At 48.3% G+C, this 23,802-nt stretch overlaps 2 protein-coding genes and 1 long non-coding RNA gene across 7 annotated transcripts in view; 1 reads left to right on the top strand and 2 right to left on the bottom strand.

The window, feature by feature from the left end:
• The window catches only part of Clcn1 (chloride voltage-gated channel 1), a 31,797-nt gene extending 23,277 nt beyond the window's left edge, over positions 1 to 8,520 (top strand). For both annotated transcript variants that reach the window (XM_057792898.1, XM_057792907.1), the window contains exons 16-23: positions 30 to 163; positions 2,807 to 3,039; positions 3,494 to 3,611; positions 3,875 to 3,954; positions 4,183 to 4,221; positions 6,011 to 6,115; positions 6,192 to 6,278; positions 6,793 to 8,520. In XM_057792898.1, the coding sequence (XP_057648881.1) occupies positions 30 to 163; positions 2,807 to 3,039; positions 3,494 to 3,611; positions 3,875 to 3,954; positions 4,183 to 4,221; positions 6,011 to 6,115; positions 6,192 to 6,278; positions 6,793 to 7,164 (1,168 nt within the window). In that variant the 3' untranslated portion in view covers positions 7,165 to 8,520. The remainder of the gene's footprint in view (positions 1 to 29; positions 164 to 2,806; positions 3,040 to 3,493; positions 3,612 to 3,874; positions 3,955 to 4,182; positions 4,222 to 6,010; positions 6,116 to 6,191; positions 6,279 to 6,792) is intronic.
• A 341-nt stretch (positions 8,521 to 8,861) lies between these two features.
• Positions 8,862 to 17,673, bottom strand: Fam131b (family with sequence similarity 131 member B). Of its 4 annotated transcripts, none has more exons than XM_057792975.1 (7): positions 17,451 to 17,671; positions 14,933 to 15,042; positions 14,575 to 14,610; positions 14,213 to 14,306; positions 13,768 to 13,965; positions 11,762 to 11,905; positions 8,863 to 11,545 (listed from the first exon to the last, which is right to left on the bottom strand). In XM_057792975.1, exons 1-7 carry the CDS (start codon positions 17,476 to 17,478, stop codon positions 11,073 to 11,075), a joined length of 1,083 nt encoding a protein of 360 aa, XP_057648958.1. In that variant the 5' UTR covers positions 17,479 to 17,671; the 3' UTR covers positions 8,863 to 11,072. The 4 variants fall into 4 exon arrangements, with proteins under 4 accessions (XP_057648966.1, XP_057648975.1, XP_057648958.1 ...); XM_057792987.1 differs by having other exon boundaries at positions 8,864 to 11,545; positions 17,511 to 17,624; XM_057792983.1 differs by lacking the exon at positions 14,575 to 14,610 and having other exon boundaries at positions 8,862 to 11,545; positions 17,451 to 17,673.
• Positions 17,674 to 20,882: 3,209 nt separating this feature from the next.
• On the bottom strand, positions 20,883 to 23,106 carry LOC130889351 (uncharacterized). The gene is made up of 4 exons (XR_009058545.1): positions 22,733 to 23,106; positions 22,346 to 22,540; positions 22,087 to 22,235; positions 20,883 to 21,550 (listed from the first exon to the last, which is right to left on the bottom strand). It is a non-coding gene; the product is annotated as an uncharacterized LOC130889351 (long non-coding RNA).
• Positions 23,107 to 23,802: the final 696 nt, after the last annotated feature.

The following is a 23,802-nucleotide window of genomic DNA, read 5'->3' as shown; positions in this document are numbered from 1 at the left end:
CTAACCCAGGGTACTTTTTCCCTCCTTAGCAAATTTACAATCTTTGTTGAAGACATCATGGTACGTGATGTGAAGTTTGTTTCAGCTTCTTGCACATATGGAGATCTGAGAAACCTACTCCAGACCACCACAGTCAAGACTTTACCATTGGTTGATTCCAAAGGTAAGAAGGAAGGAGGGAGGGAAGGAGAGAGGGAGGGAGGAAGGGAGGGAGGGAGGGAGGGAAGGAAAAAAGGAAGGAAGGAAGGAAGGAAGGAAGGAAGGAAGGAAGGAAGGAAGGAAGGAAGGAAGGAAGGAAGGAAGGGAGACTAACCAGCTGGTGACCAAAGCAGGGTTGGTTGTTCAGAGGCAAGGAGCACCAGCATCATCTTAGCTACTTTCTAACCTCCTAATATAAACAGATTTAGGGAAGAAATGCTTATTTCAGCTTGTGGTTTCAGAGAGTTCAGCCCCTTATGATAGAGAGAGCATGGTGGGACAGGGTAGCACACATCATGACAGGCCAAGATGCCTAGGAAAAGAAGCTGGCACTTAGCTACTTTCATTCTTTTTTTCCCCCATTTTTCTGGGATGCAAAGCCATGAGATTGTGCTATTTATATTCAGAGTGGATCTGCCCCCTCTCCATGTATTCTCTAGAACTGTCCTCATAGACACACCCAGAGGTGTGCCTCACCAGTCTCCTGAGTGATTCAAAATCCAGGTAAGCTGACAGGATTCATCATCATAGGGATGGACTTAAACTTAGAGCTACTAAGGGAAGCTCAGTTTATACTGATTGAGGAATATGCTCTTCCTTTAGGAAATAAAAAAATACAGCCATAACATAGGCACACAAGACAGTTAAAATCCAATTAAGAAAATAAAAGCAATTCTTACTATTCATGCAGCCATGAAGTTTAAAGTCCTCATGCGCTTGGAACGGTTTTCAGAATGATGTTCTAAGAGGAAATACAGAGCTAAGTCCCTTGCCATTTTTGCCAAGCAATAAATACATAGCCATGTTGCCTGTGTTCTGTTTTAAGATACCTTATTTAATAGACATTGTTTTTCATTTATAAACCATAAACTCGTGGCCAGCAGCACTGTAATCCTACCTAAGTGAAACTCACCTAACATATCTTCTCAATAAGGTAAAGCACAGCCTTCCCTCTACTGCTTAGGATCAGTAGACAGCACTTTAGCAGAACATCTGGGAACACTTTGACAGCAGAGTCACCACACATAGCACAAAGATTCTAAAAAACAATGTGGCAGGGCTGGAGAGATGGCTCAGTGGTTAAGAGCATTGCCAGCTTTTCCAAAGGTCCTGAGTTCAATTCCCAGCAACCACATGGTGGCTCACAACCATCTGTAATGAGGTCTGGTGCCCTCTTCTGGCCTTCAGACATACATACAGACAGAATAATGTATGCATAATAAATAAATATTTTTTATAAAAACCAAACCAAAACAAAACAAAACAAAAAAACAATGTGGCATCAGATAAACTGCTAACCGAGCACTGTTTGCTTGTCTCTGGAGTGAGAAGACTGAGTGCTGTTGGTTCAACGTCAGCTGGGAACATGAAGTTCAGGCAGCTCACTTTGTTGTTGCTCTGTGCATGTCTGTGAATTAGAATTACAGATACACTCATGGTGGGTAAGCGATTTCAGAAGGAGAGACTTCATAAACAGTGTGGGTCAATTGAAAATCTTGGGCCCCTCTCCTACTTTACTCAGCAATGTCATGGCTCTAATGGCCAGCCTAAGGAAGATTGAGAACTATTCCTCATGGAGAAGGAAGTGACTTTCATAAATGTTGATGTCACCTTCCCTTCCATTCACTCTTCTTCCTGCCCACCGCTGGCATTTCACTGTGCTGTGTGTCACCGCCATTGTCGATTGTCTTTCTCGTTAGACTGGGTAGTCTTTGAATGGAGAGACCATAATCTCTGTACTTTTAGAGTTCTATGTATTAATTGGGCATTCAGTAGGTACTTCGCTGGTCTGTGAATTAGCGCAATAGAAAATAGACACGAGGAGCTATTTGGAGCCAGGAATAATGTTAGTTTTGACTTTAGACATTCAGAGTATCCAAATTCCTCAAACTACATTAGTTCAGACATTGCCGTAAGCTCAGAGTCTTTCCAAGTAGCTCCTGTAGCCATGGATCTTCCTTAGAACAAGGGTGCACAGCTAGTGGGTGCAAGGTTTTCATGATGATGAATATGTAGCAGTAAGGCATGTCTTAGTACCCTTGATGCAGTGCTATGGACGTTAACTTACAGAAAATGTTCAACACTGTAGTAGGATTTCTATAGACATAAAGGTCTCTTGGAAAGGGAGCATCTTGTTCATATCCTCTCAGGACCCAGGTGCTTTAAAGGACGGAACTTCTTCCAAGAGAGAGGACCCGATGCTGGTGTTGCTTATAGACTTCTTTAGAGTGTGTTTGAGTTTCAGACCGTTACAACTGCCTCTTGAGTTTCATTTGTTTTGGATAGGGTTAATCAGCATATTTTAATAGTGAGCTTACATATTTGCAAATACGATATTAGGGCATCATACAGATAAGTACAGATTAGCACCAATTAGTGTGCTGCCAATTGGGTCTGGAAGTGCTAAGTGTGTGAAATTAAAGGAATCAAGTGAGGCCACCCTGGAGGAGTTTTAAGATAAATTTTTTGGTAAGAGAAGGTAAGAACTGGAATCAGGAAAGGCTCTGAGCTCCTGCTGCACCTGACTTGCTAGACATTGTGGTCGTGGAGCAGGCCCTCAGGGAAGCATGGTTGTCGTGTCCCCCCCCCCCCCCCCCCCCCCCGCCAGAGTCAATGATCCTGCTGGGCTCAGTTGAACGCTCAGAACTGCAGTCCCTCCTCCAGCGCCACCTGTGTGCAGAGCGAAGGTTGAGGGCTGCCCAGGATATGGCGCGCAAGTTATCAGAACTGCCCTATGATGGCAAGGCACGGCTGGCTGGGGAGTGGCACCCTGGTGGTCGACCAGAGTCCTTCGCCTTTGTGGATGAGGATGATGATGAGGACATCTCCAGGAAGTCAGAGGTAACCAAGACAGAAGAAAAAAGGAAACTGACCGAAGCAAAAATGTCAGTAGGGATCAATAGTGATATCTCTCCTGGCTTGGGCTAGACTGGACTGTGCTGGGCTGCACTGGGCTGGACTGGCCTGGGTTGGGTTAGGCTTGCCTGGGTTGAACTAGGTTAGACTGTGCTGAATGGGCTGAGCTGGACTGGACTGAACTGGGCTGGGCTGGGCTTTGCTGTGGCAAGTGCTGGAAAGAAGGAAAGGGGAAGGGAAACACTGGCAAGTAAGAAAGAGACCGTACTGGATCCAGTGCAAAAGAGACCAGGGCCTGAGTGGTGTTTTGAGAGGAAGAAAAGAATGGGGAGGGGGCAGTGTAGAGTTAGATCTCCCAGGACACTTGCTGGTAAAGGCAGCAAGGAAGGCATCATGAGGCCTCTTTTCTGAGACTGAGAATGCTTTATTTTATTTTTAGCTTCCACCGTCTCCCCCTCCTCCACCTCCTCTTTTTCTTACTGCTCCATCATACCCTGAAGAATCTAATGGACCACTGCCCAACCACAAACAGCCACCTGAAGCTCCAGAGCCTGCAGGTAAAGACCTCTCAGCATGCTTTGGGGGTTCTGTTTGGACTCACGTTTACTAAAAGCTACTCCTGTAAGGAGATGTGAGGCGAGGCTGACTCTAATTGATAAATCCCGTATGCTGTCCTAGGGAGTTGGGAAAGAGGTAGAAAAGTGGAATGAATCTCCTGGGGTACAGCTAGGGGAAGTACGGATCTTTGGTGGCACAAGTGTCAGAGACCATTGGCAGCACCTGGTCACACCCCACCCCATCTTCTCACGACTCCTTTCAGGTCAAAGGTCATCCATCTTCCGGCGCCTGCTGCACTGCTTACTGGGCAGAGCTCACTCCACAAAGAAGAAAATAGCCCAGGTAAGAGAATGTGTCTAGAGGAAGAAGGAAGATCAGGAGCTTGTTTCTGTGGAACAAGAAGCCAAAGTCCTTAGAAGGGCAGAGATCCCACCAAGGGTGGCAATGGTTTGAAAAGGTGGCTTTTTGGGCTGGATCTGTCCAGGGAAACATGGTTTCTACATCTCTGAAAACTGTAACTAGCCTGAGGAGAAAAGGGAAATAACTTGGCCCTGTTTCTTTCTTCCCTAGGATTCAACGGATTTAGTGGATAACATGTCACCAGAAGAGGTAAGAAAATCCACAGCAGATTGTTTCATTCAGTGAAGGTATTGCTTTTCTTGTTTTGTTTTTGAGACAGGGTCTTACTATGCAGTTCCTGGCTGGCCTGGAACTCACTGTGATGGCCTCAAATATCCATCTGCCTCTGCCTCCCAAGTGCTAGGATTAAAGGTATGCACCACCATTTCAAATTGTACCATGAGGACTGAACGCCAGACTGTTGGTGAACATGGTCCTTTAATGCCCGTTAGAAATAAAGCGCATCTAGGTACAAAAAGAAGACTGATTATGTATTCATAATGTATATCTTCCTCAAACAGATATTGAGAAGACATTTCTGAGGTCAAGAGTCAAACAAAAGTAAAAATTCCTTATATTTTGCAAGATGACAACCTTGACTATATCAAGATGTTGATTTTGACAAAAATCATACTGAGTCAATACAAAAATTAGACACAGCAGTCAATGTGAAAAGAATTCACCTGCTGTCCCTGCTAAGATTCAAGTCTCACATAGTGAGAGCTCTAGTTTCTAGCCGGTGTTTAACTTTTCTTAAGACCCAGAAGCAGCATCTTCCTCTCCTTGGACAGAAGCTGGAGGTATATCTAGTATTGGTCAGCACAAAAATGCTAGACTCCACCAATCACTGCCTATGGAGCCCCTGTCAAACTTAGCACTGTGTCCCTACTACTTCATCTGCACAATGCAGACGAAGGCAGAGCTTTTAAGAGGATTCGATGAGCTAAGACACGGATAGGAATTAGAATTATACCCAGTACAGATGAAGTGCTTGGCAAATGAAATGTAGCTACTGTTGTTACTGGGAAAGGGGGTGGAACTAGAAGGACCAAGAAAGCAGATCCTATCTAAGTCCCATCCTCTTTGCAACATTTCAGACAAGCATCCTCTTATACTAAGAACCAGTTAGGCTCCCTGTAACCCTTTATCCAAGATCATGGGAGTTTAGAGGATGCATAGCTGTGTCCAGAAATTTCAACAGAACATGACCCTTGAAGGGAGCGTCAATGTGGACTTGGCACTCAATCCTGGGACTAGGAGCTAGCTAGCCTTTGCTGGTACTCTCTGCAGGTAGAGTGCAGATTTAGAAAATAAGAAAATTGAAGTGTGACATCATTCAGTAGGACAGGAGAGCATCTTAGATTGATTGATGAGTCCTGGAAAGAGCGGCTTATCTGGCATCTTGGGTTGTAGATGTGTAAGTCCAGAGGATAGCTAGCTTTGTGCCTTAATTATTTGGTTAATAGATTAAAAACAAAACAAGCAAAACCTAAACAGTCCAAGTCCACTAAATACCAAGTAGTGCAGAGTCTTCTCAGAGTCAACAAATAGTCACTCTGCTCTACACGTAAGAGGTGACTGCTAGCTGCCTCCATCTCCAGCTGTTGACATCACTTAACTCTACCAATGAGTGTATATCCAGTAGGCAGAGGGACCAACATAAGGCTGAGTATAAACTGCCGTTTCTGAAAAGCAAAGGCTCACAAAGCATCAAGTATGATAGTAATTACTGAACAGAAAAAAATGTGTCTGAATGGGATTGTCAATATGACACACAGTGAAGGTTGGACAAAAGTGTGTGAAGACTACAGGAAGGACCCATATTCTGGGTACCTGAGGGTGAAGGGTGGACCTTGAGGCCAGACAACAGAGGAGAAGGAAGCTGTGACCCTCTGAGAGGAAATGGTGTGCCTATCAACCAAGAGTGTCTGTGATGGTTCCCGTGGGACAAAGCTGAGCTCTTGAAGTTGAAGGGGTCTCTGTGCTACTCTGTCAACAGATTGAGGCCTGGGAGCGGGAACAGCTGAGCCAGCCTGTGTGCTTTGACTGCTGTTGTATCGACCAGTCTCCCTTCCAGCTTGTGGAACAGACAACACTGCACAAGGCAAGCCCTTGCTGACTGCTCAGGGCTTTAGGGAGGGTAGAAGTGGGCACATGCTGACCTGTGCTTTCCCCATCAGACTCATACACTCTTCTCACTTCTTGGCCTCCATCTTGCCTATGTGACCAGCATGGGGAAGCTCAGAGGTGTCTTGGCACTAGAAGAGGTAAGGATGACTAGGCCCCACTTGACCAGAGAGAGAGAAGGAGGAACGATGGACCCAGGACAAGGGGACATGGTGGGGAACATGTAGAGCGAGGGAGAGACTGCAAAGCATGTTGTGGTCACAGTCCTCTAAGGGACATATTCTCCAGCAAGTAGGGACCCTGTGTGGTTTTCTCCCAGTGGCCTGGTTTGGTTGAGTGGGGTTTAGGTGAGCTATGGGGAGGGGTGTGGAGATATGTGGGAGGTACGAAGCAACCACTAGGAGGAAAGGGGTTCTGCGGGCCTTTCTCAGGGAGGCTGGCAGTCTCTTCCTTCTGATATGCAGGAATAGCTTTGTCTTTTTGTCTTTCTCCATGATTGTTCCCTGTCTGTCTTGGCTTTCTCCCCTGCTTGCTCCTCTCTTCATTTCCATTTCTTCCTGTTTTGTCGATTCTTGCAGTGTTTTTTTTCATTGACCCCCATCTTCTTTCTTTTTCCCATTGTCTATCTTTTTACCTCTTCCTCTTCCTCTCCAGCTACAGAAAGCTATTGAGGGCCACACCAAATCTGGGGTGCAGCTCCGCCCTCCTCTTGCCAGCTTCCGGAATACAACTTCAACTCGGAAGAGTCCTGGGGGGCCACCCCCTCCTGCAGAGGGCTGGGGTTTGCCTGAGGGTGAAAATGAGGCTCCTGGAACAGAAGTCATAGTTCCTACCATGCCAGAGACTCCTGTCCCACCTCCATCTCCAGAGGTCCCTCACTGCATGGCCCCAACCAAAGTGGAGGGTGAGCTGGATGAACTGGAGATGGTGGGAAGCCCACGACCAGAGGAGGACCTGGCTGACATTTTGCATGGCCCCAGCCTGCGGTCCACTGATGAGGAGGATGAAGATGAGCTGATTCTGTGAACAACCCCTTCCAAACTTTTTTCATAAGAACCAGGGGCCCATGCCAGAGAGTGGGCTTGTGTGTGAAAGGGGTGTTGAAGTCGGGGAGGCCCCCCACTTCATCTTATTCTTACCCGCACTGTGAAAGTTGATGGTGATGATCTTAAGGAGAACTTGACCTTGGGCATGGAAGAATTTGGGTCCATCAGATGTCTTCCCCCATTTCCAGGCAGGACTCAATGCCCCATGCTTGGAAGACCCCTGTGTTTCCTGCTGTGCAGGTTCAGTCCCCATCAGTCTCTCACCTCCCACAGTCCCCAGTGTACGGGTACCATCCTGATTCTGCCTGTCTAAGATTTCGACTTCCGCATGGAATAGGAGAATGGTGGTCCAGATGGATTGATGTGCCATATTGGAAGGGATGTGGGACCATAACATTGCACTGTGGACTGACCACCTTACAACGTGCCCCCAAGCCCACCCGCCCTAGGTTCCAGGGAACCAAGTGCAGTTCCCTGGAAAAGAGGCTGACAAAGGCTCCATGTGGAGAGGCGGGGTGTCATGGCCCAGTGCATGTGTTTGACCCCAGCAGCAGAAAGCTTTCCTGTATCCCAGGCCGTCTCCCTAGTTCCAGGTTTCCCCTAGGACAAGCATATTCCCACTGCAATGGCTGTCTTAGCCTGCCAACAGTCATCTCTGCCTTGGAGCTACTCTAGCTGGAGCTCCTCCCCAAGCACCAGCAGTGGGTCATGCAGATTCCAGTCCTTTATAGTAGCTCCTTGGGATCTTCTGGCATAGACTTGGGGGTACCCTTGGGGTGGCAAGCTTTCGTTTGCCCCACTCCTAGAGGACTCTCATCTTGATTAGCCAAGAACTTGATAGCTGTACTATACAGCATTAGCCTGCTCCACCCAGGAAGAGGTACCACGTGTTCTGAGTATGTAGACACCCGGCTCCATTTACCGGCTTTGCTTTCCCTCGCTGTATACTTTAGCCCTGCAGCTGAGCCCTCAGACAGTCTCTTGCCTGCCCCTCCTCCCTTGCCCAGATCTCCTCTATCCCCCCAAATAAGACACTCATACTCAGAGGATGCCACCACATTCTGTTTAGTGTCATTGAACACAGCCTCTGGCCTTCTCCAACATGGGTTCCTTCAACCTCCTCAGGCCAAGAAAGACACTGAAGCCTAGGTAGGAGAATTACAGGGGGCATCCAAGCCCATGCCCATGTGTATATAATCTATAATACTTATATATATTTATATAGAATTCTCTCTGTAATATATATCATAGAATCCTTCCTGGACCTGGGGTGAGTTTCACATTAAGAAAACATGCTAAGACTGACCATAGAAATGGGTATGCCTCAGACCTGGAAGACAGAGTGTGGGATATAAAGGGGTAAGAACTCATCCTTCAAGATTCCCTCCTTAGCACAAGGAAAAGAAGGGAGGTGTGTGAACTGGGGAGGGCAATGGAAGGGAAGGAATGGAAGGTTTGGATTTTCATTTAATAAAGTCAATTGAAAATTAAAGTGTACCCCCCTAAAAAAATCATTCAGCAAGAGCAGTTTCATTCACAAGAATATAAAAAAACAGCCCTGCTCCCCAGCTGCTGTAACACGTGCTGCACAGCCTTTAACCCCAAAGGAAAAGCAACCCTTCCCACCCATCCCTAACAGCCTCTTCCTGCACATGCCCCACCCCTCCCCTTAAAGTAGGCTAGAAGCAAACCCCCATGCACCCTGCCCCAGCACCAGAGAGGTGGTCCCTCCCTCCAAAAGAGTTCAACATGGTCCTGGGTCAGCTCCTTGAGTCTTCTCTCTCCAGAGTGGGGCGGGCCTCACCTGCCTCTGTGGCAGTATGCCAGCAGCCTGGGGAAGCCAAGCCCCTGCTCAGGTACAAACCCTACAAGGCTCTTTCAGGTCTTTTGTAGTCTTTCATTGGGGACCATTTGGCTTCCTTGAGGAATGGAAGGAGTAAAGAAAGCTGCTTTAGTTTAGTCTTCCTAACTCTTCAGGGCCCTGAGCAAAAGGGAACCAAAGTGAATGAACCTACTCTCTGGACTCGATGTCCACCTTCACCTGGGGGAAGAATGCGGGGTCACTGAGATGAGACACACATGTGGATAGAGAGGATAGACAAGGCAGAGAGACCCTGGGAGTAGGTTAGCTTGAACATGCAAGTCCCAGGGGGCTAGGACAGGAGACCAGGGGTTAGGGGCAGTTGCCAGGGTTGGCAGGCTAGCCCTTCCTAGTCCGAGAAATGAGGTCCTGATAGGCTAAACCACAACACTAGCAAACACGAGGTATCTTCTCCCATTCAGGCAGCGTTAGATGAGCTGAGTGACTATGCACCTACCTTGGCTCTCCAGGCCTACTCCCTTGTTTCCTCCATGACCCGACCCCAGGATCCAATGCATCCCCTCCCCTGTAGGATGTGGGACACCTACTCTGGTTACACTTCAGTGTATGAATACGGTGCAGGACAGAGTCACGGAAGAACAAGATCACACCAACTCTGAGCCTCATTGTTCCTGTGGGTGAGGGAGTAGTTCGGGACCCCTGACAGTTATAGTAGGACACAAAGCCTTGGAACTGGAGCCATAGACAGACAGGAGGAAGAAGAAAAAGAGGGTGACAAGCTTGGGCGTCTCCTATCAAATCTCTGCCTATGCCAAGGGCCAGATTGAGGCTGCGGCTGCTCCAGCCTGTTCATAGCAATACTGCACCGACTTGCTGCTGCTCCCTGTCCCCACAGTCCACTCCGAATCGGAGGGCAAAGGAGGTGTGGGAGGGCAAGCTTATGTCTCACCACAACCAGTCCCGTAAGTAATGATGGATGGAGGAGCCTGGGGGAACAGCCGACACAAACGCAGAAGCATCCAGTGTCCACCCTGGCCCTCAGCCACCAGCCCAGCCAAGGCAGTGACAGCACCAGACTCCCCACTCCACTCTGCTCAACCCTGAGTCCCCAAGAAGTTATAAAAATGTAGAAAAGGCAAAGAGAAAAGTGTAAACAGCTCCAGAGAATTAGGGGAAGGTAGAGGGAGGCCCAGCCCTTGTGGTACCCCCGTTGATGGGACACTGCGATCTGAGGTCAACAATCTGAGACTGGTTCCCACTCACCCTCCTCAGGCATGGGTGGAAGAAGGCAGAAAGGGAAGCTAGAACTGGAGTAGCCAACCCCATGGGGCCTTCTCCCAGATCCTTAAGGTCCTCCTTCCAGCCACAGGGCATTCAAGTGGCTGTGTTTATTCTTTGTTTCATTGGCGACCCTCTTGCCTCTGAGTAGGCTTTGGGATGAAGAATCATACTGTGACCCCTGTCATTCCCAGCTGCCATGTCCATCTCATCCTTGGCTCCCGATCCCAGAAGCCAAAGAATGCCTGAATCGGGCACACTGTCTATGCTAAACACAGAAGGGCTGTTCAGGCCACTCTGCTGTCCCCACCAAGCCACGTCCAACAGCCCTGAGGCCTGCTTCCCACAGTGGAGAAGCACTGATGCCATGGCCAGAGAAAACAGAATCAGGAAAGCAAGAGTGAAATTGAGAAAGGAGGCATTCAGACAGCACAGCCAAGGCTCCTGGAAGACGAAATCAGGGGTGTAAGAACTGAGATTCGGCGTTCAGCACGGTGCACCTGGGCATGGACCCAAGAACCACAGCTATGGCTCATCTCCCACCATCATGCCAGGTTCATAGCCACCTAATTTTGCCTGGGTCTCAGTTCCTGGAATGATGGTTTCTGGAGTACAAGCCTAGATAAAACCCCCTGCTGGTCCTTCACTTTCCAGGGTGCTAGCGGGCTGGTGAGGGCTGGAAGCTCGCGGTTCTCTGCTGTCTTCTGTCCGGGTTTCATCTGTGCTGCTGGAGCTTGAGAGGGTATGGGTTGCAGCCATACCCCTCAGGTCAGTGGGGTGGGAAGAAGCTAGTTGTTGGTGTCCCCCTCCTCCTCATCAAAGGACTGCACACCTGAGGACGTGACATCGGACACCTTCCGGCTAAGAGCGGTGGACATCTCCGGATCTTCTCGTGGGGAAAGTGACTCCAGGTCCCGGCATCCTGCATCCTCTTCCTCCTCAGGGGCCAGTGGTCTCTTCTCTTCCTCTACAGAGCCCCTGGCCAGGTCCACCCCACCAACCTCTGGTGCCCAGTCAGTGTCTACCCCCAACAAAGGTGGAGGCTCCTGAGCAGAGTATCCTGAAGCAGGTTGGGAAGGCCCTATGTCATGCAGGCTGGGTTGTGAGTCATCAAATGCAGGGCCAAGATAGGATCCTGTAGCTGGAGATGCAATGAGGGACTGATCACTCGCTTCCCAGGCATCTGATGACCCCAGGCAGTACATCCCCTGTGACACGTAGGAGTGAGGCCATCCATCCATGGGGGCTTGAGCTAATGCATCTGTAAAGAGAATGAGCAAGGTTGGAGGAGCCACAGAATATCGCAGGCAGTGAGAATGGCTCACGGAAATCCTGTCTTATGCTTATGACATAGGTATGGGGGCACCGGAGAAGCTGAGACAAACAGGAAAGTCCTAAAAGAACAGAAAAGAACAGAGGGAGCATAAATTACTGGGAAGCCCCTCAGGCTTGGGTTGGACTTAGAAGCATCTCTCACCCTGACTCTCCATCAGTTCCTGGTAGTTGTCACTGTAGTTGCAGTCCAGTGGCTCCTGGGTAGAATTGACACTCATGTCCTCACCATCCATGGAAGACCAGGCCATAAGTGTAGCCTCAGAAATAGCAAACTGTTCCATGACACCTATGAGAAGAAATGAAATTATCCTAAGAGTCCTCAAGTAACCCTTAGACTCATGAAAGGGGTGTGGAGAATCCTGGTGCAGCATGGTTCAAGGGAAGTACAAGATAAACCATGTGTCATCTCACTTAAGAAAACAGAGGGCTTGAGAGATGGTTCAGAGGGTAAGAGCACTGGCTGCCCTTCCAGAGGTCCTGAGTTCAATTCCCACATGATGGCACACCATCATCTGTAATGAGATCTGGTGCCCTCTTCTGGCCTGACGGAATACACGCAGGCAGAACACTATACATAATAAATAAATCTTTTTTTAAAAAAAAAAGAAAGAAAATGAAACAAACAAGTGGAATTAGTTTTAGTAACAAATCTTAAATTTAAGTCTATATATGATTCTCTTTCAATATACAATCAACATAAACATTAGTGAGGTATTTTGCATTCTTCATATGAAGTCTTTGAATCAGCTGGTACTTTCCTTATAGCACATCTTCACTGAGATGGGCCACAATTCATATTCTCAAAAACCGCATGCAGGTAGTGTCTATTCTTTTACTCTAAAGCAAGGCTAGACCATGGGTGATTTTTCAAAAGGTCACACTTATCAAATTCCTAGAGGAAAAGATGTGTTCCTCTGGTGAAATAGCCTGAGAGATTAAAGTTAGAAATTTCAGAAGTTTATCTTTGGAGGTTTTAGAATTTGAACTTAGAGTTAAAGAGATGCCTTAGTAGTAAAGCTTACTGCTCTATCAGAGTACCTGAGTTAGGTTCTGAGCACACATGCCAGGCAGTTCACAACAGCTTGTACCTCAAGCTTCTGGGGTTCTAACACCCTTGCCTCCAGGGTCTCTTACATACATATGGAACACACAAACATATGCAGGTAAAAACACGTGAACATAAATAAAACAATTTTTTAAAAGAAATAAATTGAACCTAAATTCAGATGGTCTAGGATATAGGCATCCAGATAGTAGGTTTCAGAATTAATGAAGAATTCCCAAGGGAGCATCAGGTGAACACGGGTCCCCAGTCACATAAGCGACTCTGTCAAGGGACTAGAAGAAGGGAGGGCGTGATAGCGAGAACGAGAGCATTGTGGGTCCCTAGTCTAGTCAGAGCCATGATCAAGCTGAACTCCATTGCTATTACCTTGTCCTCCCTCTCTGCCCTCCATGTCTATCATCCAGCCCGAATCAGACTTCCTCCACCACCCACCACCCGTACCAACAACACAAAAGTCCTTCTCTTCAGCCCTACCCCTCTCCTTGGGTATCTTCCTAAGAGCTGCTAGCAGGATTAGTTCATCTTCCCATGGACACCACATACTCGTCATCAGACCTACACCAGTGTCATCAGAACGAAACCGTTTTCAGGGCCATTCCCCTTAGCCATCCACTCTCATGAGTCCACTAAGTCAATTCAAGAAATCAAGCGTTGACGAGCATGGCTGGAAGAAATCCCCGGGGCCTCTTGCATTTTTAGAAACAGGTATAAGCAGAGTCATTTGAAGTCCCAGGCCCCTGTGACTTCCAATGGCTCCTTAGACTTAGAGAGGCCAGGCTAAAGACGGTACCATATTAAAGGAAAGAAAACATCTGGGACACATGGCCTCACAAATCTCATTGGCACCCCATTTTCTAAGGCTATAATAAAAATATGTTGGAGGGAACTTACCAGGATTAACCAGTCCCAAAACAAAAACAAACAAAGTTGAAATCAAGGCTGTTAGAAAATATGAGCCTGTGGTCAGCATGCAGGGAGACCATTTTGCCATAAGAAAGCAGACTGGAGGGTCAGCCTGTCACCATCAAAACAAACAAACAAACAAACAAAACGTATTATCTGAGGGCTTGGGATGCAAGTACCTGCTAGGAAACGTGCCTCCTTCTCGCCGTCGCTGAGGTCGGAGTAAGCATCTGTATCCCTGCGCACAGCCTCATGGCTGTGTTGTGGCTGAATTGTTGGGGCCTTTCCCCAGCCCTGCCACTCAATCATGTGGGCCACCCGGCCTTGCCCCATGGCTGTAGGCTTTGTCACATGGTCCTTCATGCTTCTCGAGATCCCTATGGAGTCAGACAATACTCACACCCTTCAGGATATCATACAATACACATAGCAGATCCACACATCATCCCCACCCAGGTTCCATGGGATTCCAACCACTGGGGAAAATATCCACTGGTATCCTGAGGGGGTACTCTCAGGACAGGAGAGACTTGACAAAAAAGCAGATGTTGTGTGGGTAAATTCTGAGACATCTTGATGAGCAGAGAAACAAAGACGATCCCGTTTCCAGGTTTGGAGTCTCACCTGAGAATGATGACTTGGCCAGGGCCCCAATGCCATAGGCATTAGAGTTTCGCTTAAGCTTCGGAAGGATGGAAGTGGTGTCCTCCATGGAGAGCTAGGACAGGGAAGGTAAGAGAGTGGGCAGAGGAATAGGAAGGCTTGGGGAGGGGGGTGCTCTACATATAGAATAGAGTTTTTGGTTCCCAGGAAACAAGGGAACAAATGACAAAGAAAATCAAGGATGTATATAGGCACACCCCTGAAAGCTGGGAGGTCAGCAGAACAGGGGAGGGCTCGTGTGGCTTGTCTATAGAGGGTCCCGATGAATGCAGGCAAAGAAGGGTCAGGATAGGTTGGGGAGGGCTAGAGGTGGCTGCACTCACATTGATGCCGTCCCAGGAGAAATCTGTTCGTGTTTGCTGTAGGAGAGAGGAGAGGGGATGGTATCTGGGCACCTCTAGAAGTACAATTCTGACTTCTTCTGAGGGACTTCCAGAGAGTCACAGAGAGGTAGACCTTCCTGAGGCTGAGAAAGATCTCAGTGTGTAGCATTTGGTGTGTGTTTCGGGAAGCAGGAAGATGTGGTCTGTTCCATATACAGGAGTGTTTGGGATGTTGCCATAGAACTTATGAAGAGAATTCCCCCTTGGGCCTTTATGGGATTATGAGATGGTCAAGCAGCTAGGAATCTGGGCGAGGTTGCTATAGTGGGGGGGGGGTCTCTGAAGCACCCATCCTTACCTCCGTGGAAGGTCGATGGAGGCTGCTGCCATGCAGTGAGCTGGTGCTGTCCATGTTGATCTGATCGACATCCTTGAGGCCTTTCCAGTCCACTGCAATCACTTCGTTCCCTGAAGCAGCCAGAAGGTTAGTTGCTCGCCCTCATTCCCCTGGATCTCTGCTTGCTCCCTTCCCATAAAAGGCAGAGCCTAGGGTCCAGCCCTTCCACACCTGCCCACCAGTACCATGCCTTCTGGCTACCCATTTCCTTCTATGTCTTTACCATCCATAAATTTTCGGTGAGAAAAATAAGTGAAACAAAACACTCATTTTCAGCTCAACTGGGAACAGCATGCTTAGGAAAAAATGCTTCCTGGCCCTCTCTGGTGTTGTTTACATGGAGAGGGAGGGGTCAGGGATTGGGTTGTTTCCATTCTGTGCCGAGGAATCTTTGAGACTGTCTTTATTGGATCCAGACTTCTCACCAATTAACTGCCCTACAAACAAGGACACAGCTTTCTAGGGGAAGCTACTTGACTGTGCAGCTGGCTTTGATATTTGAGGGATGAGAGGAATGTGGCTTCCCCCTTGGGCCTTTCTAATAGTCAGGGAACTTAAGATATGGTGGGGATAAAGGCAGGTGATAGGTAAGAACCCAAGACTGTTTCCCCTGGAGCCAGAGAACTGGAAGATGCAATGGAGACTTTGAGCCCAATTCTCTCAGAGGACAGAAAATGAATTCAAGAGGAGAGAGAGACATAAGAATAGGAAACAAGAGGACTTTGTAATTTCGGAGCTAAAAGAACAGAAGTTCAAGGTGAGATGACAGAAGACAATGGGGGAGGTGGACGGGACACTTTGAGAACTGGTGACGGAGTAAGGAACCTAGGGAAGACTCCTGACCTGAACGCAAGGTGTCCTCTGGAAGTCTTGGGGAAGAATTTCTTGAGTATTTACAGAGAGATTCAAGAATCAAGTGGCAGCCTGAGCCATCTGCTCTAAAGCCATTGCGTACATGAACTTTTGCCTTTGGGATTTAGGATTATAGGTCCCTTCACTGGAGGTATTCTGACTGTGTCTTCGTCATGAAGAGGCATCCAGCATGCAGCAATACAAAAGTGGCAACGAACAAAGAGGATGTAGGTCCTAGGAATTTGAGGCAAAGCTCTCCATATACCCTCCAAGTTGTTCTGCTCTCTTGGGATCTTGTGAAATGATGAGGTGCATGAGACTGAGACCTGTGGCTAGGTCAAAGAGGAAAACACTGAACCTAGCAATGATGGGGCCTGCAGAGAGAACTCTCGGAGAGGAGTGAGAGAGGAGGGGTGAGCAAGGGGAGGAAGGGGAGGTGGCCTTGAGAAAGAGGGGGAGCTGAGTCAGAGGGGGGGGTGGCAGGGAGATGGAGGGAAGGAGAACAGGGAAAGAGGTGAAGGCAGAGGAGGGTCTCCATGGAAATAAACTGGGTCTCAGAAATCAGGCTTCTGGAAAGTGAGTTTGTTTGTAATAATAATACGAATTATTCTCTCAGCCTGAGGTCACTAGGGCGTGTAGGCGGGAGAAATTGGGAGTTAGAAAGGGGAAAATGGGGGGGGGGGTTTGGAAAGGACTGTACTAATGGGTTCAGCCCTAACGCGGAATGGATGCGTAGGGGGTGGGAGTAAGGGGGCGGTAGTAAGGCAGAGGCTGGAGGAAGAGGACCGTTAAGGAAGCGCCTTTCTTCCCCCTGTCAAAGGTAAATAAAGAGCCTGCCCTGCCCTGCCTGGCCCCGCTGACAGGTGCAGGAGGGTCCCGGGGCTCCTGGCGGACCCCACCCTTCTGGGAAACAGAATCCCGACCCCTCTCGGGACGGTAAACCTCTAGCTCCTCCCCGAGCCCACGGCTCTTCCCAAGCACCCCGGCCCAAGCCCATTCCCTCCGGGCGTGGAACCCGTTCCCTCCCGGAGGCACACGCTCTTCCCGCCCCCGCCCCAGAGGGAAAATGCACGTGAACAAAGCAAATCGGGGGAGGCAGGAGCGACGGGAAAAGGCTACCAAGAGGGAAATGGTTGGGGGCAAAACACACATGCCATATGGAGGGGAAGGTGGAGGGTGAGGATGGGAGGGGGCGCGCGGAAGAAAGTCAGGGCTGAGGCTGGAAAGAAGGTTCTGAGAAGAGGGGCTGCTTCAGAAAGAGGGGCGCCCCGGAGGTTCTGGTCACGGCGGAGTAGACGCGAATGGCTTGGGGATGGAGGGATGGGGCGACTGGGAATAGGAAACAGCGAGCAAAGAAGGAAGCTGGTGGAGAGGCGGTCGGGAAAGGACCGCGCCTGCGGGAGGGCGATGAAGAGAAGGCAACGAGCCGAGAGGGATGGAAGCCCTGGAGGCGCGAGGGCAGAGGGATGGAGGGACCACAGCGGATGGAGGGAAAGTGAAGGCGCGAGGCAGGGCCAGGCGAGCCCGGAGGGAGGTCCCCAGGGGCGAGGATGGGGATGGGGGAGGGGGCAGAAGGAGAGCCCCCGGGCAAGCTTGCCCCTGACCCGCGCCCGGCCGCCGTACCCACCCACAGTCCGCGAGCCGATGCAGCCCATGGCTCCGGGGTCCGCCGGGGCCCGGCCCTCACCGACTCGGGGCGCGCGCCGGGGGGAGCACCGGGAGCCGCGCCGCCGCCCCAGCCGCTCTGCAGCGCCGCGGCTGTCTCCGCTCGGCTCCGCTCCCCCCTCCCCTCTCCATCCCTCCCCACGGCAGCCTCCGTCGCCGCCGCTGCCGCCGCCGCCACCGCCTGGCTCCCCCGCCCCGCTCGGCTTTCGGCGGCGTGGAGGGGGCTGCTTGGGGATTGGCTGCGCACGGCGCCTCCCCGCCCTGCCCCCGACCGGCGATGCTCCCAACGCCCCTCGCCGCGTCCCTCCGCCTGTCCTTCGCAGCCCCCACCCCTGGGCTCCTCGCCCATCCCCGCTTGTGTGCTCCCAGGAGATGCTGATGGAGAGTCAATAATAACCAGCTTTGGTCTCAGGAGCCAGGTCAGGAACCCTGGGCCTACCCATAGCATCTGTTTGATGGACTTTGAGGGCTGAGGGGTGAGAAGGCCACTAGAGAAAGTGGGGCGGAGATGAGAGGACAGCCTGCTGAATAACGTTGGGTACCAAATTCCGCAAACACTTGTTTTTCTTTCTGCGGCTGCTTCTGGGACGCATGAATCGGGATTGGATGCTGTTCTGGTTGCCCTGCGTTTCACGTGCGTTGCTTTGCCCACCCAAACAGATCGTAAAGTCTTTGCCCGTGGATGTTTGCGAGATGCTTTTCTGTCCTCTAGCTGTTCTGGGATGGGTGTGGGGCTGGAGCAGGTAATCTAGTTCTAGGCCTGGGTGGAGATAGGAGGTGAATAGACATAATTTTATTGCCGCTATGGAGAAGGGAAAATACCAGTACCAGAAACTGGCAACAAGATATGGTTTTAAATCAGATTTAACTTTTCTGAGCCTTATGTGGATGTCCAGAAGCAGCAAAGGAAGAATACTGCCCCCTGCCGAGAAGGGTCAGCACTACACCACGGACTCTATGGGAAAGAAGAGTCAAAGGGGGCACTATTATCACTACTGGCAGAAAGAGTCTAAAAGACACACCAGAAAGAACAAGGAGACCCTTTGGTCTTAGCGAAACCAGTGACCGCAAGATGTGAGCAAGAGGTCGGTCTGAGTGGTACCACTGAACAGAAGCAAACGCTAATTCAGAATACAAATCCGTAGGTTTTGTATCCTTCCTGGATCTAGAGAGGTAGAGGACAACCGGGTAGGTGCCTTTGTGGGCTTGAAGCAGAAAGGACAAGTCTTATAGATGTAAGTTTGTGACATTTAGATTATGACTGAGGAGTGACATCCTATGAAATCCCGGATGAATATGTGGGGGAGGATACTTTTGTTCATTTTCTGGTGCCATAACAAAATGCTTGAGACCAGGAAGTTTATAAAGACTAGAAGTTTGGAGGCCGGGAAGGCCACTGCTGCAAGTGTGTGGTCAGGGCCTTGATGAATTGTAACACTCAGAGGACATCATATCATATGGTGAGACAGGATGAATATGTTAGTGTCACCTTCTTTCTCTGATAAAGCCCCTAGTGCCAACCCCTGTGACCTCATCTGCTTATTAGACCTTATGACTGCTCTAAGACCCTGTCTGCAAATACCATTAACATATGAATTCAGGGATTAAGTCCAAGTCCTGGATTCGAAAAATCACTTGTAAGCTATCAGGCACTGACACTAACTGCAGATCTCGAAGGTGGATTTAGAACAGAAGAACATGTTGGGGGAGAGGGGGGTTGGTTCTGGACAGCTGCCTTCTGATCTCTGTGAGGACAGTGACTGTTCACCACTTGGAGAGTTCTCTCCCATTCTCTGCATCTTTTGAGCCAGGGCTTAAATATTCAGTTTTCATCATGGAAACAAGTGTCCTGGAAGACAATTTGACAGTACTGATCATATATGTATGCATGCATGCATGTATAATATTTAAAATTGCATCTGCTTTTACACATACATACCTTGACACAAGCTATTCAGGAGAACTAGTAGAAAGATTGAGCATCCAGAAGGGTCAGGTGAGCACTTGCCCTGGGTTCAATTCCCGGGAATGCATCCTGTCCTAGTTTGCTGTCTATTGCTGTGATAAACGCAATGACTGAAACCAGCTTGAGAGTTTATTTCACCTCAAAGCTTGTAGTGCATCATCCAGGAAAGTCTGGGTGGGAGCTTAAGGCAACATCAAGGCAGGAGCTAAAGGAGGGGAGTCATGGAAGAATACTGCTCACTGATTTGCTCCCATGACTTGCTCGGTCTGCTTTCTCAGATAACCTAGGGCCACCTACCTGCCCAGAAGTGGCACCACCCACAGTGGACTGGGTACCTGAGACTTGCCTACAGGCCAGTCTGAGGGAGGTATCTTCTCAGTTGAGGTTCTTTCTTCTCAGATGACTCTAGCTTATACCAAGTTGACAAAAAAAAAAAAAAAAAAAAAAAAACTAACTAGCATTCACACACAATCCTTAAATCCTTAACATATGCCTTGTTCTTGTTGTAAATTATATAGTTATTCTTCTTATAAAATATTCAGAGGAAATAAAAATACAATATGAACAAACATTTAACCTGTATCTCTTACAGCGCAACTTACATTATGCCTGTGACTAACTAGGTAATTGTGGTGTGTATCTGTAATAAAATAATATATGACCCTTAATAATGTTTCATAACTACATTAGTTTCATGGAAAATCATTCATAACAGATTTTAATACTATTAAAACACAGGCTATAATGTAAAATTATAATTTTTAGTTCTCGTTTATAATACATCCATGCCCTTCCTGTCTTCCTGAGATCAGTCTTTCTGATAGAATTTCCTGAGGAAAGCTCTTGTTTTAAATAGCTCCAACCTAACCAAAGATTACTGTTTAGCTCTCAACAAAACACTTACATTAACTGAATCATTTCCAAAATCTTCAAATACAAGCCTTTGGCAGAAAGTCCCCTTATGACACTTCCTAACTGGTTCCCTTTGGGACACAATCCAAAGGTGAAAAACCATGTCTTTCCTTCTCTTGTTAGTAGTGCATGCTGTGTCCCCTTGGGGCAGCTCTTGGGCAGAAAGACACAATTAAAGTTGTGGGACCGTACTGTGTATTATGCAGATTCTTGACCTAGGATCCATGTGCAGAACTTAAAAAAAATCCATAACCTTGTGTGGGAAGAAACTATATTTACATTCACTAGCAGGTAGCTGAATTTTTCATTTTCTTGAGCTACACATATAGGCCACAGGCCACAGTAGTGTTACAGGTAGCGCATCTCCATAGCCACTCGAAATCACAGATGCTTATATTACAAAACAGGCACTGGAGATTTTTTTTTTGGGGGGGGGGTTCGAGACAGGGTTTCTCTGTGGTTTTGGAGCCTGTCCTGGAACTAGCTCTTGTAGACCAGGCTGGTCTCGAACTCACAGAGATCCGCCTGCCTCTGCCTCCCGAGTGCTGGGATTAAAGGCGTGCGCCACCACCACCCGGCTGGCACTGGAGATTTTTATCCTATAGTATTCTTTATATTCACCACTCCTTTGAAATTATTTTAAAAATTATTTAAAGTCGACTCTGCTTTTACACTTGTTATTAATGATTTCACTGAGAAGCAATGAGATTAGGGATAGGACTCAGTGGTAGAACACTTGCCTGGCATGTACGAAGCCCCAGTTTTGTTTTAGTTAAACCAATTATATTTATTTTTTGAGAGTTTTGTATAGATATGCAGTGTATTGTGCTTACAATTAGCTCCCATTACCCTCTGTTACCCCTTTCCTTGTGAACCCACTCTTCTTCTCCCCAGAATCCAGTGGTTCTACCACTGAAGAAAGTGGCACCCCGTCCCCCAACCTGCTAACCATTAGCAGTCAGCAACTCCACAGGAAGGGCCTTGCAGGTCGCTTTCCTGTCTGCAATGGAATGCAGAAGGGCCAGTCTTTTCTGGGTATCCGTATGCTGTGTGTTCATGATTCCAGCAGCCATGGAAGGCCGCGTTTCATGGAATGCCTCATCTCCAGCTCTTGACAGCTTCAAAGCCACTCTTTCACAGTATTTGGTGCTGGATATGGTGGCAAAGACTCTGCTACCATTTCACTGGAAGACAAGAGGATCGGGAATTCAAGGTCAGCCTTGGCTATAGAGCAAGTTCAAGGTTGTCTGGGCTATATGAAACCCTACCTTAAAAACAAATAGACAAATAAAGCATCTATGTTACTATATTGGGGATCGAGGATTTTAAAAAATACTTCAAGTCTCCTGAACTCTAAATAAATGTACAGTGGAGGATTCTCTCATTCTTTGGGGGTTTAATCTGATTAAAAGTCACCAATGGAATGATGAGGTAATACACTGGGATTTTCTGGAGATTGGTGGTGTGTGCTTCCTTTCGTCGGGGGGGGCAAACTGTTTCCACCATACACAGTACAGACACACACCTCCCCTGCCCCACAGCCCAGCCCTGTGGTGTTCCACAGCGAACCGAGTGTCTTGCAGCTTTGTGATCTGAGGGTTTTGTTTTAATGGGAGACATCAGATTAAGACAAAGGGCTAAGAGAAGTCCCAGCTGGGTTCAAAGTTCAAGAACAGGTATGATTCTGCTCCCAGGTCTGATTCATTCCCAGGTATGATACCTGGGAAGGTAAATAATGTGGGTGGAGGCTCATACGCAGGGAACCTGCTATGCTCCTTCACCCCAGCAGAGGAAAATGGGCCATTGCTGGCAGGTCATGTGGCTTCAGGGTTAAGAAGATGAGGGATTTCCATCTGATGGCATCTCTTTCTGGAAAGGAAAAGACAGGCTAAGAGTTAGGGCATGGGTGTGGTAGAGGGGAAAAGATGATATACAAATATCCAGCGGCAGCTGGAAAAGACTTCTCAGTCTATACTTACTAAAGCCCTAATGGCAGCCTTGCATTTGAGACCCTTGTATCTATGTCTCATATTTGTGTGTGTCCATGGGCAGGACACGCACAGAGGACAAGAGTCAATGTCTTCCACTATCGCTCTCCACCTTATCTTTTCTTCAGTGTTTATTCGTCTTATGGCTATGAGTGTTTTCCTTTGTGCACTTTGACTGCCTAGTGCCTGCAGGAGCAAGAAGAGGGTGTCAGATCCCCTGGAACTGGAGTTGCAGTCAGTCATGAGACATCATACGGGTACTTGGAATTGAACCAAGGTCTTCTGGAAGAGCAGTCAATGCTCTTAACCATCAAGCCATCTCTCCTGCTCTTCAACCTAGCCTTTAAGGCAAGGTCTCTCCATAAAGGAGATACTCACTGATTGGGTAGAGTGGGCAGAGAGTTGTGGAGATCTGTTTCCATCTGCCTCAGAGTCTTCCCCAGCAATGCCAGGGTTCCAGATGCACACCATCACACCCACATTTTCTGTGGGAGCTGGGAATCTGAAGTCAGGTCCTCACATTTGCACAGCAGATTCTTTATTCCTTGAACTATCTTCCCAAACCCTTCAATTGACTTTCTTATCTCCAAGATTATACAGCTAGAAGAAAAGAAGCCAGAGGTTACACACTCAATCTCAGATGGAAAACCCACTTTAGTATTGTAGGAAAGAGCTTTGGTTATGTGTGGCTTCATTTGCTTTTAAATAAATTATAAATTAGCAGCATTGTTTGTAATAGCCAAAACCTGGAAACAACCTAGATGCCCTTCAATGGAGGAATGGATGAAGAAAGTGTGGAATATATACATATTAGAGTACTACTCAGCGGTAAAAAACAATGACTTCTCGAATTTTGCGTGCAAATGGATGGAAATAGAAAACACTATCCTGAGTGAGGTATCCCAGACCCAAAAAGAGGAACATGGGATGTACTCACTCATAATCGGTTTCTAGCCATAAATAAAGGACATTGAGCATATAATTTGTGATCCTAGAGAAGCTAAATAAGAAAGTGAACCCAAAGAAAATCATATAGTCATCCGCCTGGAGAGGGGAAGTAGACAAGATTGCAGGGCAAAAACTGGGAACTTGCGGGTGAGGTGGCAAGGGGCAAAGGGGAAATGGGATGAGAAACATGAGAAGGGGAGGATGGGAGGAGCTCGGGGGATTAGGATGGTTGGGATATAGGAAGGGTGGATATGGGAGCAGCGAAGTATATATCCTAACTAAGAGAGCCATCTTAGGGTTGGCAAGAAACTTGACTCTAGAGGGGTTAGCAGGTGTCCAGGGAGATGTCCCCAGCTGGTACCTTGGGCAACTAAGGAGAGGGAACCTGAAATGACCCTATCCTATACTGATGAATATCTTGCATATCACCTTAGAACCTTCATCTGGCGATGGATCGAGGTAGAGACAGAGTCTCAGTTTGGAGCAACGGTCTGAGCTCT

This window comes from Chionomys nivalis, chromosome 1 (assembly GCF_950005125.1).
Source record: "Chionomys nivalis chromosome 1, mChiNiv1.1, whole genome shotgun sequence".
Classification (NCBI taxonomy): Eukaryota; Metazoa; Chordata; class Mammalia; order Rodentia; family Cricetidae; genus Chionomys; species Chionomys nivalis.
The sequence above is the reverse complement of the archived record's forward strand: the minus strand, read 5'-3'. Positions and strand labels throughout refer to the sequence as shown.

Coding starts and splice junctions, on each gene's coding strand:
- Fam131b (XM_057792975.1), bottom strand. CDS start 17,478: ATGGGCTGCATCGGCTCGCGGACTGTGG. Junction 15,043..17,450: donor CATCGGCTCGCGGACTGTGG/GTGGGTACGGCG, acceptor TGGCTGCTTCAG/GGAACGAAGTGATTGCAGTG. Junction 13,966..14,212: donor GGCCAAGTCATCATTCTCAG/GTGAGACTCCAA, acceptor CTGACTCCATAG/GGATCTCGAGAAGCATGAAG.